This window comes from Eumetopias jubatus, unplaced genomic scaffold, assembly GCF_037043125.1.
Source record: "Eumetopias jubatus isolate StellerSeaLion01/CBP00866 unplaced genomic scaffold, mEumJub1_p1.0 scaffold_12, whole genome shotgun sequence".
Lineage (NCBI taxonomy): Eukaryota > Metazoa > Chordata > Mammalia > Carnivora > Otariidae > Eumetopias > Eumetopias jubatus.
The window spans coordinates 25540804-25559799 of record NW_028274818.1 but is presented as its reverse complement, the minus strand read 5'-3'; the positions used below and the strand labels follow the sequence as shown (position 1 = coordinate 25559799).

At 57.0% G+C, this 18996-nt stretch overlaps 2 protein-coding genes across 5 annotated transcripts in view; one reads left to right on the top strand and one right to left on the bottom strand.

Moving 5' to 3' along the window:
- The window catches only part of TMCC2 (transmembrane and coiled-coil domain family 2), a 39562-nt gene extending 26778 nt beyond the window's left edge, over positions 1 to 12784 (top strand). For all 4 annotated transcript variants that reach the window (XM_028120227.2, XM_028120228.2, XM_028120229.2 and 1 more), the window contains 3 exons: positions 7921 to 8861; positions 10465 to 10600; positions 11189 to 12784. In XM_028120227.2, coding sequence (XP_027976028.1) covers positions 7921 to 8861; positions 10465 to 10600; positions 11189 to 11500 — 1389 coding nt within the window. In that variant the 3' untranslated portion in view covers positions 11501 to 12784. The remainder of the gene's footprint in view (positions 1 to 7920; positions 8862 to 10464; positions 10601 to 11188) is intronic.
- Positions 12785 to 14639: 1855 nt separating this feature from the next.
- Positions 14640 to 18667, bottom strand: LOC148162778 (uncharacterized). The gene is made up of 5 exons (XM_088017370.1): positions 18469 to 18667; positions 18172 to 18294; positions 16629 to 16697; positions 14886 to 14990; positions 14640 to 14674 (listed from the first exon to the last, which is right to left on the bottom strand). Exons 1-5 carry the CDS (start codon positions 18567 to 18569, stop codon positions 14650 to 14652), a joined length of 423 nt encoding a protein of 140 aa, XP_087873496.1. The 5' UTR covers positions 18570 to 18667; the 3' UTR covers positions 14640 to 14649.
- Positions 18668 to 18996: the final 329 nt, after the last annotated feature.

Here is an 18996-nt window from a genome sequence, read left to right as displayed (position 1 = left end):
GTCCAGAAGGAGCAAAGTGCTTGGTGCCTGGAGCTTTTGGAGAATTTGCAGGATGGCAAACGGAGGACGCCCCAGGGCAGGAGGGTAGCTCCGGGCCAACCCAGGAACCAGTGTGAGGAGGCAGGGGAGGGTGCAGGACATTTGTGTGGAGAAGGACATTGTTGTCAGCAAGGCAGGGGATGAGGTAACTGAGGGGAGGGTATGGATTTGACCAGAACCAGTGGATGGGCCTGTCAGAAAGGACGGGAAGCTAGGGGAGAAAGAGAAGAGGGTGGCCCTGAGGGCCAGGTGGGAGGGGGCGCCTGCCGGCTGCAGGCAGAGGCTGAGGTAGGCCTCCACCCCAGTGCCCAGCTGCCGTGAGATCGCACGTGCTGTCCCAAAGGATGAGCGAGTGTATTTCCTCATCTGCGCTCCGCGCCCTCAAATCCCTTGTTGCAGCATGCAGTTCCCTGTAAAGCCGCTGAGGCCATGCCATGGCAGGAGGGAAGGGGCACCACAGGAAGAGCCAGGGCCCTAGGACTCCTACCCCGTGAATCCCCCTTGTGGTGGCTGGGGCCTCGCTGCAGCAGTTCTTCACCCCACTGTACCCCGGGGAACAGACCTGGGTGTACATACGGCCCCCCACGTGTACCCCATTAAGTGCCTCAGCATTTGCGTCCCTGCCTTCTGGAGAAAAGCCGCTTAGGCTCCCAGGCACCAGTGGGACCGCCGGGTGGGTGGGGACCGTCCCCATCCCCCTTGCCCTGCACCTTTCCCATGTGGGGGTGCCTGGCTCAGCGGGGGTGGTGTGTCCAGAGCCGGCACTGGGGGACTGCAAATTGCCCTCCCACCCCCGCCAGGCAGAGAAAGAGCCTGCGGCCCCACGGGCTATGCCTACCGATCTGGGAGGATGGGGGCAGCCCCTGACTCCAGGACCAGGGGTTGGGATCATGTTTCCAGCTCCGGCTGGAATATCAGGTTGTTGTGGGAGATGTCAGGTCCCTGTCCTCTCTGCTTCTCCATCAGGTCAAACTGCCTGTTTAGGCAGAAGGATGTTAGCTGGCCATCAGCGTTCTTTTCCGTCCTGGTCCCGGCCTTGCCTCCCTTTCCCCCTGGGAACTGGTAGAAAGAGTTGAATCTGAGTGTTCTCCCTCCCGAGAGGGGTGCTCAGATCAGCGTCCTGGGGCCAGAAGTCAGCAGATGGAAGCATCTCTGCTCAGTCACGTGGGCCCCACGGCCCCCAACACACTTGCCTTCTGGGCTCTTAGCCCCTGGAAGCCCAGGCCTGCTCAGGAGCAGCATCCTGCATAGATCTCAGCCTGCTTGGCCAGATCCACAGACCCTCTTGTTCCCACCCTGGGAGGGAGCCTGAAGGCCACCTGTCCTAGGATGGCAGGGGCTGCCTGCTCTCCTAAAGGGAAGCACAGAAGCTCTAGGGCTCTTCTCCCCTCCCTTCTCCTTTTTTTTTTTTTTTTTTTTAGGTCTAGGAGTGACCTTAGTGTTGGCTTTCCGATCCCCGGGCAGAGAGCTAGGATGGGCAGTCCTCATCTTCTGGGTCAGCCTGCCCTGGGGTCCCTAACAGTAGTACTTTGTAAATCCGGGAAGGGGCTCTTGTACCCTGGGGCGGGGAGTCAGGCTGGGAGCCCTCTGCAGCCTCGTGGGAACGTGGGAGCCCAGGTGTGGAGCACACCCTCCTTGCAAGTGGTGCTTGTTGTACGGCTCACCTTGAAGAACGCTTCGTGTATTTAGTCCATTGCTGGAGAAATAGAACCATGATCCCCATCTCACAAGAGCTGGTCCCTTGCCCTCCCTGCACAGAGCTTCACGAAAGCCGGGACGCTTTCCGGGCCCTGGAGCGTGTACGGTGTGCTCCTGGCCTCAGGGATCCGGGCGGCCAGGCTGGGTGGTGTGCAGGAGGGCAAGCCTTTGCCCCATGTCTGGGCCCAAGTTAACAGAGGACGTGAGCTCAGGCCTGGGAGGAGCTGGGAGCCCCAGGAGGCCCACAGGAGCCCGGGCCTGGGAGCTCCTGTAATCTGGCAGTGTGCCTAATCTGGCTTCATTCAGAGTTGCCAGAAGGGGGCAGGGAGGAGAGTCCACAGCTCTGTGAGGCCACGTGGAGGGGGTGCTTCCAGGTGCAGGAAGCAGGGAGAGGAAGAAAGTTGCACCCTGGACACTTCAGACAACGTCGCATCTCTGGCTCTTCCAGAACATTCACCAGGACTTCATGGATCTCAGTCACTGTTTAGAACAAGGTCTATGACCTCAGCCCTGGCCGGTAGGTACTGTTGTGAGTGGGGGGCATGACGTGGCCTCCTGGGGATGGAATGGCATCGTGGAAGGAAGCATGACCCTCCCTCCACCATTCTCCCTTTGTAAGAACTTGCCTGGCCCGTGCACAGGGATTCGTGTTGGGGTCAGGTGCCTCAGGAGAGAGGGGTGGGGAGGCCATGGTGCTGGGGCCACAACTCCAGGTGTGGTGCTGGCCACAGGGCATGGACGGAGGGCTGGGTGGCCTGGGCCGCGTGAGGCTCTGTGACAGTTTGGAGAGAGGAGAGGTGATGCCCGTGTAGCCCTCTCACTGCCATGCCCCAGCTGGGGGACCCAGGGGATTTTCATCCCCCAGTGACCAGGACTTGAACGATCTGGACCCAGCCCCAGGACAGGGGGTGGGGAGTGAGTTAGAAAGAGCTTCTGCCCTGTTGAAAATGAGACAGTAAGACGAAGGACCAGGTACCCTCCCATAGGCCCACGCAGTGATAGGACATTAATTGGAGCTGTGGCCAGAGCCAGCAGGCTGGAGGACCCCTTGCCTTCCACATCCTGGTTTTGTAATCACCACCTCTGTCTAGTTCCAGAAGACGGTCATCACCCCAAAGGAAACTCAGACCCGTGAAGCAGCCACTCCCCATTCCTCCCCTGCTCCCAGCCCCTGGGGCCACCACTACCCTGCCTCTGTCTCTATGGATTTAACCATTCTGGACATTTCACATAAATGGAATCCTTCAGTATGTGACCTTTGTGTCTGGCTTCTCTTGCTTAGTGGGATGTTCTCAAAGTTCATCCATGTTGTAGTATGTATCGGAGCTGCTTCATTCCTTTTATAGCCAAATAATATTCCACCGTGTGGATGTACCAGTGTTGTTGGCCATTCACTGGCTAATGGACATCTGAGTTGTGTCCACCCTTTGGCTATTGTGAGAAGTGCTGCCGTGAGCATCTGTGTGTAAGCACGTGTTCGAACACCCATTTTTATTTTTTTAAATATTTTAATTTTAATTTTTTTAAGATTTATTTTATTTTATTATTTTTTAAGATTTTATTTATTTATTTATTTATTTTACAGATTTTATTTATTTATTTGACAGAGAGAGACACAGCGAGAGAGGGAACACAAGCAGGGGGAGTGGGAGAGGGAGAAACAGGCTTCCTGCTGAGCAGGGAGCCTGATGTGGGGCTGGATCCCAGAACCCTGGGATCACGACCTGAGCCAAAGGCAGACGCCCAACGACTGAGCCACCCAGGCGCCCCATGATTTTATTTATTTTTTTGAGAGAGAGATAATGAGCAGGGGAAAGGGACAGAGGACAGAGGGAGAAGCAGACTCCCCGCTAAGCAGGGAGTCTGATGTGGGGCTTGACCCAGGACCCCGGGATCATGGCCGGCGCTGAAGGCAGACGCTTAACCAACTGAGCCACCCAGGCGTCCCAAGATTTATTTATTTTAGAGAGAGAGAGTGAGCAGGGGGTAGTGACGGAGGCAGAGGGAGAGAGTCTCAAGCAGATTCCGCACTGAGTGTGGAGCCAGATGCTGGGCTCGATCTCAGGACCCTGAGATCACAACCCGAGCTGAAACCAAGAGTTGGACTCTTAACTGATTGCACCACCCAGGCGCCCCTGAACACCCATTTTTAATTCCTCTGGGTGTAGACCCAGGAGTGGAATTGGGGGATCATATGGCAGACCGATGTTTAACTTACTGAGGGACCCCCAAACCGCTTCCCGCAGCGGCTGCACCTCTTTCCGTTCCCACCAGCAGGTGCGAGGGCTCTAGTTTCTCCGCATCCTCGCCAACACTTGTTATTTTCCCTTTAAACATTGCAGCCACGCGAGTGAGTGTGAAGTACCGATTTATTTTTGTTTTTGAGCACCTGCCGGCTGCCCTGAGATTGTACTGTGTCTGATTTCATCCTCCCGACAGCCCTTTAAGGCAGGTAGAATCGCCTCCCCTTTCCAGATGAGAAGATGCAGGCCCAGAAGAGTTAATGACACTTCCAAGGGCACACAGCGTGTGAGGGACAGAGCCGGGCTTCTCAGTCTAAATCCTCGTCCCCTTCACCTGTTTCACCCACCCCTCCCCCACCGGCCCTCTGGTGAGCACCAGTGTGTTCTCTGTATTTAGGCGTCTGTTTCTCGTTTTGTTTATTTTGTTTTTTAAGATTCCACATGTGAGTGAAATCATATGGTGTTTGTCTTCCTCTGACTGACTTATTTTGCTTAGCATTATACTCTCTAGCTCCGTCCATGTCCTTGCGAACGGCAAGCTTTCCCTCCTCCTTACGGCTGAGGGAGGGTCCACCGTATGCGCGCACCGCCTCATCTTTATCCACTCGTCGGTCCGTGGACACTGGGGCTGCTTCCCTCCTTGGCTCTTGTCAGTAATGCCACGGTCTCATCGCTTTTCTTTGTGCTTTTTGTTTTCTGTGTGCTTTTTTTTTTTTTCAGATATCTTTCTCCTCTTCTGCTTATTCCATCCATCATCGTTTTGTCATCTTATGCGTGAATTTTCCTTCCTTTGGTAAAGTATTCTCCCTCTTCGTACCTCTGCCTGCCGTCTGCCACCTTCTTGGCTTTCTGTTCCTTAATCACTCTGTCTTGGTTCAGCCCTGAAAGGGCCCTGCTGCCATGGGGGGGGGGGTGTGCTGGGGTGGGGGAGCGTGGAGAACTCCCCACCTTCCTCCAACTCCAACATGTGCCTTCCTCCATGGGAGAGGAGGGCAGAGCGGAGGTGTTCCGTGACTGGAGGTGCCCAGCGGGATCCAGATGTGGTAGACGCCAGTGGAGGGGCAGGAAGGAGCTGATGTCCTGCTGCGGGACCCCCAGGCTCGAGTCTGGGCCCCAGGACAGGGGAGAGGGGCAGGCAAGGGGGCCGGGACCCCAGCCCCAGGCCACTGCAGCCCATCATCAGGCCCCAGCTCATTTCCCCAGGAATGTCTGTTCTCCTCTCATTCATGGGGATTTCACAGCCAGCTTCCACTCTGCTTTTCCGTTTGTAAGCTAGACAGACTCTAAATCACGGGAGGAGACACACCAAGCTGCCGGACTAAGGCCAAGGTAGGGGGAAGAGTTGCTATTTTATACACCCTTGGAGTCCTAAAGCATCCCTGTCTCGTTAGCTCCTCCCACACCCCTCCCAGTCCCTGCAACAGATGCTCTGCTCCTCATAGAGACAAAAAACCGCCTAGCGCTGAGCATCAAGCCAGGCTTCAGCCAGATCCAAAACTCGCTTTTTGGATTTTTTTTCTCCCACAAAGAGGGGGAAAGAGAATTGAGCCTCTTTGGGAAGCACAGTGGCCTTAGCAGAGGACTGGATTATTTAATCCTAAAAGTCATGTGTTCCTAGGGGCGCCTGGGTGGCTCAGTCGGTTGAGTGTGTGACTCTTGTATTTGGCTTGGGTCATGATCACAGGGGCGTGGGATCAAGCTGTGTGTCGGGCTCCGTGCTGAGCATGGAGCCTGCTTCAGATTCTCTCTCTGCCCCTCCCTCCTGCCCCCCTCCACTTGCTCACATGTGCTCTCCCCTCTTAAGAAAAAAAAGTCATGTATTCCTAGAAAACTTAATTTTTTGTATTGCCTATCTGTGCTGTAGTATCAGTATTGAGTGAATTGATTTGCATAATCTCTTAATTAAACTTCATCCCCCACCCCGCCCCACCACAAATTATGCTGCCTAGATTCAGACAGCATTTATGAGTGCCTTCTGTATGCCCCGCACTGGGCTAAGTGCTTGCTAGACATCATCTTGTGTAATCCTCACAAAGACCTGAGAATAGGCAGGATTTTTCCATTTCTCAGGTGGGGGTACTGAGGGTCAGGACAGTGGAGAGGCAGGCCGTTTGTCTTCACTGCAGGAACAGCACAGGCAGAAGGGGTTTTAACTGCAGGATGGGGTTTTAAGTCGGACTGGCGTGACAGACCTTGGGACAGATCATTTAAAGGAGACTGTGGAAGTGCCTCCTCTGGTATACAAGGTCAGAAAATCCGAGAAGCCAGGGTTCTGGAGGTCTGAGCACCTGGAGGGAGGGCCAGGAGACACCAGGGGAGACCCAAAGCAAATGTAAGGGGAGAAATTGGAAAAGGGATCAGCGTGGTCCCCAGCATCCCCAGTGACTCTGTGACCTGAACAGGCCCCAGAGGAGCCACCCTCCCCTGATGATTTTTAGCAGGGCTTTTGTTTTCAATAGTGTTTTCCAATAACTTTGCACCTCAGCAGAAGCCGAGTGCAGTGACTTCTGCCTGCAGTTGGCACAGGCTGCTTCCGGTTCCGGTGTGTGTGACCGGGCCACTCTCTTTGTGTTTAACCCCTTCCCCCACACATACCTCCTCCCGCCCCACACACACGAAGAGCGAATGATCCGACCCGGCCGTCCTGGGGGTTGCTGTGTGTAAAAATACATAGGGTTGAGCCATTTCGTGCCGCTTCCGTTCTTGCATGGCGATAAGACACTGGGGACCCAGCTGCAGACAGAGAGATCCTCCAGCAGCCGAGGGGGAGCCGGCCCTGGGAGAGCAGGACTCCAGGCCCGCCCGCGTTCATCTGACCCTGGGTTTCCCATCTTTCCTATCTCTTGTGACCTCTTTCCTTTCTCCCTACCGGCCCCATCTTGCCATCTTTTCTCAGCCTCTCTCCTCTGTGTCATCCTAATGCACTTGGGAAGCCTACCTGCTGGTGTGGAAAGGGGCTGTCTCCTCCTTCCTGCACCTTCACCCCCTCTGAGCTGGGCCCTGCTGCCCTCAGGCCCCCGGACCAGCCCTTGCTGCCCTTGGCCCCGGGGGTTGCTCCTGGGACCCGAGTCCCCAGGCCCTGGCCCACAGGGCGGGTGGGGCTGTGCTCTTCTCCTGCATCGGGGAGACTGGGCAGGGCCTGGTGCTCCCACCATCATGAAGCGGAAGAGGTTGCTGACGACTCAAGAGAGCTGGAAGGTGATGGAGGGGCTGCCGGGGGGGGGTGTCAGCAGAGGCCGGCGACCTGCTGAACTGCATCAGGGAAGCCGGGGTGAGGAGGGCGGGGAGGCTTCCTGCACCTGTGTGGGGCCAGACTATAGCTCTCGGGGAGAGGCCTGCTCCAGGCAGGAGCTTTCTGGGGAGGTTGGGTCCAGAGGGACAAGTTTTCTCATCCCTGACAAGTCAGTCCCGTGACTCTCCCCTGAAGCCTCAGACCGGCTTAGTCCATGTGATGGAGCAACAAGAGTTCTGGGTCAGAGGTTCCATCCTTTCATAACTGTGTGTCCCTGAGCAACTTGCTTAACTCTCTGGGCCAAAGGTAGATCTGCCTAGACTGCACTTTAGGGAAGTTGTGAGGATTAGGTAGATCACAGATGCGAGAGCCCTTCAAATACGGCCTCTGTAGGGGCACCTGGCTGGCTTGATCGGTGGAACATGCATGCCACTCTTGATATCAGAGCTGTGGGTTCAAGCCCCACTTTGGATGCAGAGGTTACTTAGAAATACAATCTTTTTTTTTTTTAATGGTAGCTGTAAAAGGAATACTATGTTGTTGTTATTTTGGACTCTTGCCCTGAAGCTTCCTGTTCATCCTGCATCTGTCCTCCAGGCAGAGCAACCAAGTCCGGGGGTGTCCAGGGACACACGAGAGATCCCCACTGTGTCCCCTGCCATGGTTTCGCGATTTACCCATGCTTGCCCTGCTTCCCTTCTCCCCCAGGTCGACAAGGGAGACCCGGTGGCCCTGAGCCTCCCCGGCGGCCCTGGCCACGGTGACACCGATGGCCCCATCAGCCTGGACGTGCCAGACGGGGCCCCGGACCCCCAGCGGACCAAGGCTGCCATTGACCATCTGCACCAGAAGATCCTGAAGATCACCGAGCAGATCAAGATCGAGCAGGAGGCGCGGGACGACAACGTGGCCGAGTACCTGAAGCTGGCCAACAACGCGGACAAGCAGCAGGCTTCACGCATCAAGCAGGTGTTCGAGAAGAAGAACCAGAAGTCGGCACAGACCATCGCACAGCTGCACAAGAAGCTGGAGCACTACCGCCGGCGCCTGAAGGAGATTGAGCAGAATGGGCCCTCGCGGCAGCCCAAGGACGTGCTGCGGGACATGCAGCAGGGGCTGAAGGACGTGGGCGCCAATGTGCGCGCAGGCATCAGTGGCTTCGGGGGTGGCGTGGTGGAGGGCGTCAAGGGCAGCCTCTCGGGCCTCTCGCAGGCCACCCACACCGCTGTGGTGTCCAAGCCCCGGGAGTTCGCCAGCCTCATCCGCAACAAGTTCGGCAGCGCCGACAACATTGCCCACCTGAAGGACCCTCTGGAGGACGGGCCTCCCGAGGAGGCGGCCCGGGCGCTGAGCGGCAGTGCCACCCTGGTGTCCAGCCCCAAGTACGGCAGTGACGACGAGTGTTCTAGCGCCAGTGCCAGTTCGGCCGGGGCGGGCAGCAACTCGGGGGCCGGGCCAGCAGGGGCGCTGGGGAGCCCCAAGTTGAACGCGCTGTATGGGGCCCCTGGCAACCTGGACGCTCTGCTGGAGGAGCTGCGGGACATCAAGGACGGACAGTCCCACCTGGAGGACTCGATGGAGGACCTGAAGGCTCAGCTGCAGAGGGACTACACCTACATGACCCAGTGTCTGCAGGAGGAGCGCTACAGGTAGGCGCTGCCCCCGCCCGCGGGGCCCTGGCCGTCAGTGATGGGCCCCAGTCTGCAGACTCCAGGTGGCGGAGGCAGACGGAGGTGCACGTAGAAAGGTCCCAGGCTGCTGGAAGGAGCCAGAAGAGGCCCTGGGAAGGCCCTGGGAAGGCTTCCTCCAGACTGGTCAGAGCCTCTGGAAGATAGGGTTATGGGACCTGTGTGTGGGGAGAAGGTGCTGCCGGTCTCAGGAGCACTGAATGCCCCTCCTTGGTGGTTATGGGGTCCGTGTACAGGAGGGGAAACTGAGGCAGGGACCAGCTATGTGGCTTCTCATCTGGAAAGATTAAGAGCACTGACTCTGAGGCCAAGTTACCTGCGTTTAAACCCCAGCTCTATTCTCTTTCTTTCTCTTTCTTTCTTTCTCTTTCTTTCTCTTTCTTTCTTTCTTTCTTTCTCTTTCTTTCTTTCTTTCTTTCTTTCTTTTTCTTTCTTTCTTTCTTTCTTTCTTTCTTTCTTTCTTTCTTTCTTTCTTTCTTTCTTTTTCTTTCTTTTTTTCTTTCTTTTTTTAAAGATTTTATTCATTTAAGAGAGGGAGAGAGAGAGCACAAGCCGGGGGAGTGGCAGGCAGAGGGAGAGGGAGAAGCAGGCTCCCCACTGAGCAGGGAGCCCGATGCGGGACTCCATCCCAGGACCCTGGGATCATGACCTGAGCTGAAGGCAGGCGCTTAACTGACTGAGCCACCCAGGCGCCCTCCCACCGCCCCACACCTCCTCATCCCCCCCAGCCCGCCCAGCTCTACTCTGCTGTTTACCTTGAGCAAAATACTTACTGCTCTCCACACCTGGTCTCCTTGTCTGTGCAGCGGGAATAACATGAATCCTTACTCCGAGGGTTCATGAAGGTTAAATGAGTCCAAACCTGTAAAGTCAAAGTACGTGAACATCTGGCATGCTCAGTTTAAAGCTTTGGCTGATGCTGGAGTCTCTGGTCCCTCCTTCCCCTCTGCGCCTTCCACCCTTGTGCTCGGTGCCTCTCGCATGGCACTTGGCACTCGCTCCCTGGGATTCTTGGCCATCTTTTCCTTAATTAGCACTTCTCCTTTTTCTTCTTTATATATATGAAGTTTTGGGAAGTCGAAGGGAAACCCTGCCTGAAAACGAACTAGCCCACACTGTGTGTGTTTGGAGATTGTGTGCCTGCAGAGCAGGGATCGTGTGTCTGTCCCGCTGTGTCCCTGGTGCCCAGGAGAGCCTCTTAGTCCAGGGCTCACAGGCTTCTGTTGAAGTCCGTTAGTCCCTGACTCCTCCATTCGTGAGCACTCTGATCTTTGGCAGGTTCCTTCACCTCTCTGTGTGTTAGTCTTATCTGTAAAATGGGATGACATAGGTACTTGTCTTGTGGGGTTGAGGGTGGCGGGGAACCTACGAGATAATGTACGTGAAGTCCTGGCCCGGTGTCTACATGGAAGCAGGGCTGTGTCTGTAGTAACTTCCATTGTCCTTGCTGTTAAAATTGGAACAGGGCTGAACACCCTGGGTGGGTGGCGGAATGAAATGGATTGTGGGGAGAGAAGGGAGGTGAGGGGGCCAGGACTGCTGTCACACCTTGTCCCTTGGCCAGGTACGAGCGCCTGGAGGAGCAGCTCAATGACCTGACGGAGCTTCACCAGAATGAGATGACCAACCTGAAACAGGAGCTGGCTAGCATGGAGGAGAAGGTGGCCTACCAGTCCTATGAGAGGGCCCGGGACATCCAGGTGCGACCCGACCCTGACCCTTGGGGCTGGGGGCAGGGGGTGGGGGGGCCTGGACGTGCGGAGATAGCTGGGAGCCGCCGGAGGGGGAGGGCCCCACCAAGGGGGGGATGATGGGCGCAGGCTGTTCCATTGGCGGGGCAGTTGGGCACGCGGGGGGCAGCGTGGGGCAGGGCGGAGACAGGGGCGAGGCAGGCCCGAAGCCAGGTTTGTGCGAGCCGATGGGCCCCGTGCCCCTGGCTCTTTGATGGCAGCCTTGCCAATGAGTAGTTGGGATTTCCAGGCTCCAGACTGCCTGGAGAGGGAGCTCCCGGGGATTGGGCCAGCTGTGTCTCCTACGCACGCATGCACATGCACACACATACACACGCACACGCACACACATACACACGCACACACCCCACTCCTGTTTCCTGCCATCGTCCCCAAATAGTTGTAATCAAAGGCCTGCCGCCTGCTGCAGCTGATCAGCCTCTCCCCGCCGCTGGGCGTAGTCACCTTCTCCGAGGGGCAGTAGGGTGCAGCCCCCCTGGGGTGGGGGTGGGGGGCCACACCCTCCCTGAGCCCCCGCGTGCGCCCCACCCCCCGCAGGAGGCCGTGGAGTCCTGCCTGACCCGGGTCACCAAGTTGGAGCTGCAGCAGCAGCAGCAGCAGGTGGTGCAGCTGGAGGGCGTGGAGAACGCCAACGCGCGGGCTCTGCTGGGCAAGCTCATCAATGTGATCCTGGCGCTCATGGCCGTGCTCCTGGTGTTCGTGTCCGCCGTCGCCAGCTTCATCACACCCCTCATGAAGACGCGCCTGCGCATCACCAGCACCGCCCTCTTGGTCCTCGCCCTCTTCCTCCTCTGGAAGCACTGGGACTCCCTCACCTACCTCCTGGAGCACGTGCTGCTGCCCAGCTGAGCGGCCGGCCCGCCCCCACCCCATGCTCTCCCGGGGCCCCAGGGTGCCTGCGCTTCTCCAGGAGGGACCCGGGCATTCCCGAGTCCCCAGAACTTCTTCGTGTGTCTGGTTTGGCCTCTTGCCCAAACTGTTCATTCTAGCAGCTCCTGCCCCCTTCTCTGTTCTCGCTTCTGTCTGCCGCCTTCCCCCCGATGTTCTGAAGGGAGCTTCGAGGGCAGCCCCGACCGGAGACGGTGGGGACATCTGTGGCCAAAGGGAGCAGAGGAGGACACCAGGATGGACTGTTCCAGATTATTTAGTCACCCCAGGACTTGTCCCAGCTGACTCAGGATGCGGCAAGTCAGGAAGGCCAATAAGAATAGGAGCAGGAGAGGGCCAGGCCCCAACCCTTCTCCCTTCCAGGGAAGAGCCCAACCCGGAGGCTGGACAGTTCCCTCCTACAGAAATGGCCAGGGTAGAGGTCAGAGGGCAAGGGTGGGGGTGGGGAGGGGTTCTGCTGGCCTCAGAGAATGCCAGGGAGAGAGGGTAGGGCCTTCCACCCTCTGGGCACCTGCTGGGCCAGAGAGTAGGCGCCGTCCACCCCTCCTTCCAGAACTGGTTTGAGGCTCACTTCTGGGCCAGGCCTTTCCCAGGGTATGAAGGATGCAGGCTCTGGAGGCCAGGTGGGGGGTGGCTTTGGACTTGTGTTTTCCCCGTGATTCTTTCTGCCTGTCCCTGGATCTGCTCTTTTCAGGGAAACAGGCCCCAGGGGCCTCGAGCCTCAGCCTAAGCCCTTAGGCCTCTGGGAGCACGGGTTCTATTTATTTATTTATTTATTTGTTCCTTTGTTACCTTACCCCCACTGAGCTCCGGGGAGAGGGCCTGCCTGGTCCTCTCCCGGAAGCCAGGGCTTGTTCTTGGCTTGTTCTCGGCTGTCCGGCATTTCCATACCATTTCGCCTCTGGATAATCCTGGCTGGGGGAAAGGGGACAGAGCCACCCAGCCCCACTCTCCCAAAGTAGCCCCTCGGCCAGGATGGGAGGAACGTAGCCTCTCTTTTATACATCTATTTATTTTGTATGTGTGTATTTGTGTGGAGGAGGTTGTTTGTTGCTTTATTTTTTTAAGGCTCTGGAGTGTTGTGTATGGTTTCTCTTCACATCCCAGCCTTCCCACGGGCACTTCCAAGAAGAGAGGGCATTTCTCGCAAAGCGAAAGAGAAATCCCCTGGAGCGGTGGAGGGTAGTGCCCGTCAGCTGTGGTGGACTTTCCTGAAAAATAAATATCCTCTAAGTTTTCAGAGCATCCTGTCTAGTGTTGGTTGATGGGGCCATCTCTGTGGAAAGCACCGGGTCTCTCCCCACACCCAGGCATTCTGGGTAACAGATTGGGCCTCCCCTGTTGGCCCGAGGCTGCCTTCTTCCAGGATCCACCGCTGAACAAACCATCACGCACCCTTCCCGTCCTGCTTTGTGCAGCCAAAGCTGTGGCCTCGGCGGTAGGGAAGTGAGCCGATGACAGCCCATCCGGCTGCCAGGAGCCCTTTCCAGGGGGAGGGGATTGGGAGAGAGATGCCCGAGGCCTGGACAGCATCAGGCAAGCCCCGCGTGTGGCCACGAGAGGGCAGCAGAGTCCTTACACACCCTTGTCTCCCGGTGCAGTCCCAAGGAGGGGCATCTGCTGGAGTTACCTGGACCTTATCCGCTGTCCAGCCAGAGCACAGATCACCTGCTCACCAGGAGCTGCGGTGAGGCTTTGAGCACGGAGGCCGGGCCCCCAGTCTCTGCCCTGTGGGTGCAGCTCCTGGCCCTGGCAGTCCAGGGCACTCACAGAAGGCACTGGAATCCCAGCAGGAACCCTGTAGGACCTTGTGTGTGTGTGTGGAGGGGGATGGGGGTGCCACCAAATCTTCCTAGTGAGAGGAGGGAGCCGGGTGCCAGGAGGATGTGTGGGGAAGGCACCCATCCCAGAGTCCTGGCCCATAATTAGCACACCTGTGGCCGATTTCCTATTCCCCTCTTGGGCCTCAGTTCCCACATCTGTAATGGGGGATGGATGTGGTAGCTGCTGGTTTCAAAGGGCTCTGAGAAGTCACAAGTTGCAGCTGCATCTGTGGCCCTGGGCTTGAGGTGGCCCTAGGAGTCAGGGACCACTCCCTAACCGGTCCGAGAGAGTGGCGTGCTGGCGCCCCCTGGAGGGCAGAATTAGTTCATCCTCACCCTCTGTAACCATGTAGGAGTCTCAGCAGGTGACCTTATGGGGCCACCCCACACTTCGGCACTCCTGGGCTCTGCACCCCCCTTCTCTTCCAACCACACACACACCTCCCTTGAGGGCCGCATTCCTGGGCCCCAGGTGGGGGGTGGCTGCTCCAGGGTGCAGACATTTCCCACATTCCTCCCCAAGGTCAGGTGCTTTCCCCCCTGTCCCCCCCCCCCCCGCATTGGCTCTTAAATGTCCCTGCCAACCCCAGTCCGCACTAAAAGGGAGGAGGGAAGGAGGGAGTGCAGGGGTCATTCTCAGCTGATAACTGAAGCTGCAAAGTGACAAGTCCAAGAAAAGGGGACAGATCAGCCCCAGCCACAGGGTCATCTGCAGAAAGGAGGGAGCCACCCAGGCCTCAGTTGACAGGGGAGGCAGCTAGTAAAGCCCTGCTCTGCCCTGACTGGGAGTGGGGTTTTGTTCCTCCGATGGTCACCGACACTTCCTTGCTTGTGTCTGAGCCTCTCCTTCCCTCTGTAAAAAGGGGGTGAATTGTCCCCACTCCACACCTGCCTCCTTCTCCCACCGCGGGTTCCTGGGGTGGCCTGCTCTGCAGGGGACCATCCTCCTTCAGACTGCAGGACCGACAGGGCCGGTCTCCTTCCCAGGGGCTCTGTCCTGCGAGCCCCAGCGCCACCCGTGGGGGCCCGGGGGGCTCAGCCAGGCCGTGTGCAGCCCCTGGTGGGGGCAGTTGAGACTGCATCTCGGCCTGGCGCTGGTGTTCGCACTCGGGCGGCGCTGGGCACGCAGGCGGCTGGCCGGAGCAGCACTGTTGACCGTGCCCGTGCAGAGCTTGCTTTGCTGGAGGCCCGGCGGAAAGATCCAGCGGTAGCAGGGGCCCTGGCAGACATCAAGCCCTCTGACAGCCAACCGGCAGAGGCAGGTGACTCACCCCTCGCTGCTCCAGGTTACTCCAGTTTTCTTGGGTTGATTCTAGGGTGGGGAGGGAGGGGGCAGAAGGAGAGACCTGGGGCCACAGGGTGGAAGAAGAGGGAGCTGGAGCTGGGGCACCTGGAAGGATCCTCATGGCAGGCTTCATTCCCCCATCAGAGCGGGGGCCATGAAGTGAAGTCCAGATCCCAGTATTACAGCGTGGGCTTTGGAGCCTGCCAACCTGGGCTCAAATGCCAGCACTGCCACTCACCCTAGACAAGGCTCCAGCTGCCCTCGGAGCAGGCTAGGAGTGTGGGCTCGCGGGTCTGGGGTACAAGAAAGATGACATTCTGCGCCTCGAGGCTGTAGCCAGCACCTAGAATATGGTCAGAGACTAACTCAAGGCAGCTGTAATTTTCTCTTCGTTCCTGACCCCAGGGGACGTTCAAGTGCAGAAGAATTGCCCAGGAAGTGAAAGGCAGACCCTGCAGAAAACTTCAAGGCTGAGGGTGACTCAGGGAGTTGGCCTCTGATCCCCGACAGCCCAGGAGAGGCCCTCACAGCTCCCCTTTCCCGGGAGCTGAGAACCTTCTTATTCCAGAGGCCTTTCACCTAAGTCTTATGGACAAACCCCAGTCCCAAGGAGTCAGGCCCCAGCTTGAGGGAGGACGGAATGAGGCCCGCTTGGCCCAGGCCAGCTGCCGGGGCCACCCCGGTCCTACAAGTATACGAGTACGCAGGGCCTTCCCTCCTCCAGCCGGAGGGGGGCTCCGGAATCAGCATCCAGAGGCCCAGGTTTGAGCAGAGACTCAGCCACTCCCTGTCTGTGAGGTCACGGGCCTCAGTTTCCTCATCTGAAATGTGATGATGCTTGTGCTACCCGAGTGGCAGGACTTCTGTGAGGCTCAGAGGAGACGTCCGATGTGGGTGCCTGCCCGAGGCCACCCCCAGATCTGCCCTAGGGGAGATATTGTAAGGCCGCTGCTGGGCCATCTGGGGCCCCCAGAGAGGGCTCTGACCTCCTTGCGGGCAGGGATTGAAAAAGTGGCCAACAGTGACCCTCAGCCGGACGGGTTGTAGCCAACCTCCGAATGAAAATGGAAGGACGCACCTCGGCCCCCACCCAGTGTGCTGGCACGGCACTTGGGGAGGGTGGGGAGGCTGCGACTTGCCCCAGCACATCCAGACCTGCAGGCAGGACCTGAGTCAGCCAGAAGGGCAGTCTAGGCTGGAGATGGCGGCCCTGCCTCCCACACTCAGCTCCTCCCAGGAGCGACTCTCCCTCCCCAGGAGCGACTCTCCCTCCCCAGCAGCCCATCTCTGGCCTTTGATTCCCCTTTCCCAAGGCCAACTGTCCAGATGAGGTAGCCTGGACCCAGCGGTGCTGGACAGGTCCCCTCCACTGTGCACCAGATCCAGGCAGCAACCCACCAAGCTGGCTCTGCTTCCAAAAGCACCCAGAGGAGATTCCCTGAACTCTGATCAGGTGCCTGGGCTCTGCTGCCCATGTACCTTCCAGCTAAAAGTTCTTTGGTTGCCTTCCTTTGGTTGTCTTTTTTTTTTTTTTTTAAGTTTTATTTATTTATTTGACAGAGCGAGAGAGAGAGAGAGACAGAGAGGGAACACAAGCAGGGGGAGCGACAGGCAGAAGGAGAGGGAGAAGCAGGCTCCCCGCTGAGCAGGGAGCCCGATGCAGGGCTTGATCCCAGGACCCTGGGATCATGACCTGAGCTGAAGACAGATGCTTAGCCAACTGAGCCACCCAGGTGCCCCTTTTGGTTGTGCTTGCCGCAATTTCAGCTCACAGGAGACAAGTTTGAAGTAAATGCTTCAGAAATATCTGGGTCTCTCTGGCTGGTCTGGGGGCTCTGCTCTCTGGTCTCCTGCAGGAAGGCTGAGTTGGCTCATTCCCACCCTCTTGGGTCCCCAGCTCTGTGGAGGTGAGGAGGAGAGGGTTTCCCACGAAACTGGGCATTAAATGAACTCATGCAAGAGACAAGTCACCAACACGGACCTGTTATGTGTCTCCGACTGGAACTTCTTCCTCATCTTCTCAGCCAGGTGGGGCCACGGATGGGAAGACCTGAGAGATGCAACATGGTTGCTTAGGAGAAAGGGGCTAAAAGGGGGTCTCCTTCCTTCTTCTCCTTCTTCTTCCTCCTCTACTAGTCTTGGAACTCTCATCATAGTTTAGTGGCCGAGGGTCCAGGTGTGTGGCCTCCAAACCACCCCACCTTAGGTTCAGTTAAATTTCAGAAACACGATTCAGAGCAGTAAGTAAAGTAAGACATGGTCCCTGCCCTCATGGAGTTCACAGCCTAGTGGACACACACACACGGACACACACACACCCCTCCGAAACAAGGGAAGGCAGAGGTAAATGCTGGAGCCGGGGCTGGGGTGGGAGGTTCTGGGACAGAGTGTGTCAGTCTGATGGAGAGCTTTAGAGGTTTCTCAGAGCATTGCAGGATGGGTAAGAGGCAAGAAGGGGGAGAGTCCTACAGCAGGGGCCTTGGGTCAGGTCCCAGGTTTGCAGGCCGGGTAGAAGGCATCATTCCATGGTGGGAAGGGATATGTGGTTCAGGTATCAGTGCTGCCCAGCCAACACCCCAGAGGGTGGGTTGCTGGGGAACGGCTTTCTTAGTCCACTGTACTGGGAAGGGGCAGGAATGAGGACAGCTTTCAGAGAGGAAAGGAAACGCCCACCCCAGAACTTCTGGGGCTTGGGGGCTAACACTCAGCTATGCTGTGTGATACCAAGCAGGTCATGGAACCTCTCTGGGGCCTCAGTGTCTCCAAGCTACACAAATGGAGAACTTAGGATGGAGAGGTTGATGTCACTAATGAGTCTCAGGGAAGATCCAAAGAGGTGTCCCTGCATGAACCTAACTCAAGGGCAGGCCCCCTACAGTGTGGAGGGGAGGCTTGGCTTGGCTGAGGTCTGTGAGCAGTACCGTGTGCTGACAGAGGAGTCAGACTGAGCAATGAGAGGTCCGGGACCCAGGTTCTTTTTTTTTTTAAAGTCAGCTCCACGCCCAGTGTGGGGCTTGAATTCATGACCATGAGATCAAGAGTGGCATGCTCTATCGACTTAGCCAGCCAGGCGCCCTCAAGGCCCACATTCTAACCACCAAAGGGGTCCTCACTGCTGGATGCTCAGGCTGGGGGGCGGGGAGGAGGAGCCCAGGTGTCTCAGGGGAGTGAGAGGAGCCTGGTGGGCTCCTTGGGGCATCCTGGTCTCCCTCTCGCCTTCCCCCAGCGGTGGGGCTACAGATGAAAGCGATACCAGGGTTCTCCTCTCTGCTTGACAGCTGTAAGATTAAAAAGGAGGTGGTAGCTTCCACACACAGCCATGGTCTATTCAGGTATGGTTTGAGGGTGTGGGAAAGCCTCAGCCTGGCCCAAAGTCATGGCAATTTCAATCCCTTTTTCTGTCTGGGACCTTTTCAGCTAAAAAATTTTGTGTGCACTGATTCATTTGATCTTCACCTCAGCCCTGGAGTGTGGCAAACCCTACAGATGAGCAAACTGAGTCTCAGCAAGATGGGGGAACTTACTCATGGGCACAGCTGGTGAATGGCAGAGCGGGGACAGAGCTGGGCTTGAGGACAGCACCACCGCTCATAGCAAGCCTGACACCCATGGTTAAGTGTTGCTTCTTCACGTGCAAGGCAGGTGACCTGAGGAGGGGTAAAACCATCAGCCAGTCACCTCTTAGTATGAATTAGTTTATCCCATTAAACTCTTTACTCTGCCAGAGAAAGATAAGATTAGGGTGGGGGGCTGGGGGGAGTTGATAAAAAAAAAAAACAACTTTCAAAGAGTCAGAAATGGAAGACAAAACTTATACAAACCCCACTGGCTTTCTGTGTTTTCCCAAGGCGGGGTCCTTCAAGCCCCAGAGTATAATGCTCAGTCCCAGAGGGGAAAGGCTGGGGGGGTCCCAACGAGCCATTCTTTTCTCTGTTCATCAAACCCGTATGAATATCTGCTTTGTGTAACAGATGGACGATGCTGAGGTGAGCTGCACAAACTTTTCCTCTTTGAGCATCTCGAAATCTACCCTTAAATAAAGATAAATATAGACCGATGAAAATACAGCTTGGTAACTGCTAATACGGAATTATGATCTAAGGAAGAGCAGGTAACTGCCAGAGGGGAGCTGGATTGGCCAAGGTCTCTTTGCTCGATGACACATCCTTTGTCACATGTTTTTCACCCAACCCAGAGCCTCCGCAAGTCCACTTCGCTGCCTTACTTGAGTCCCTCTTCCCAACAGTGCCCAGTACAGCTGGTCATGCCCGTGACCCCACCCTGTGACCTCAGCAGTTAGCTGCAGGGCCGTGGGGCCTTGATGGAATCTCTGGCCAATACTCCCATTA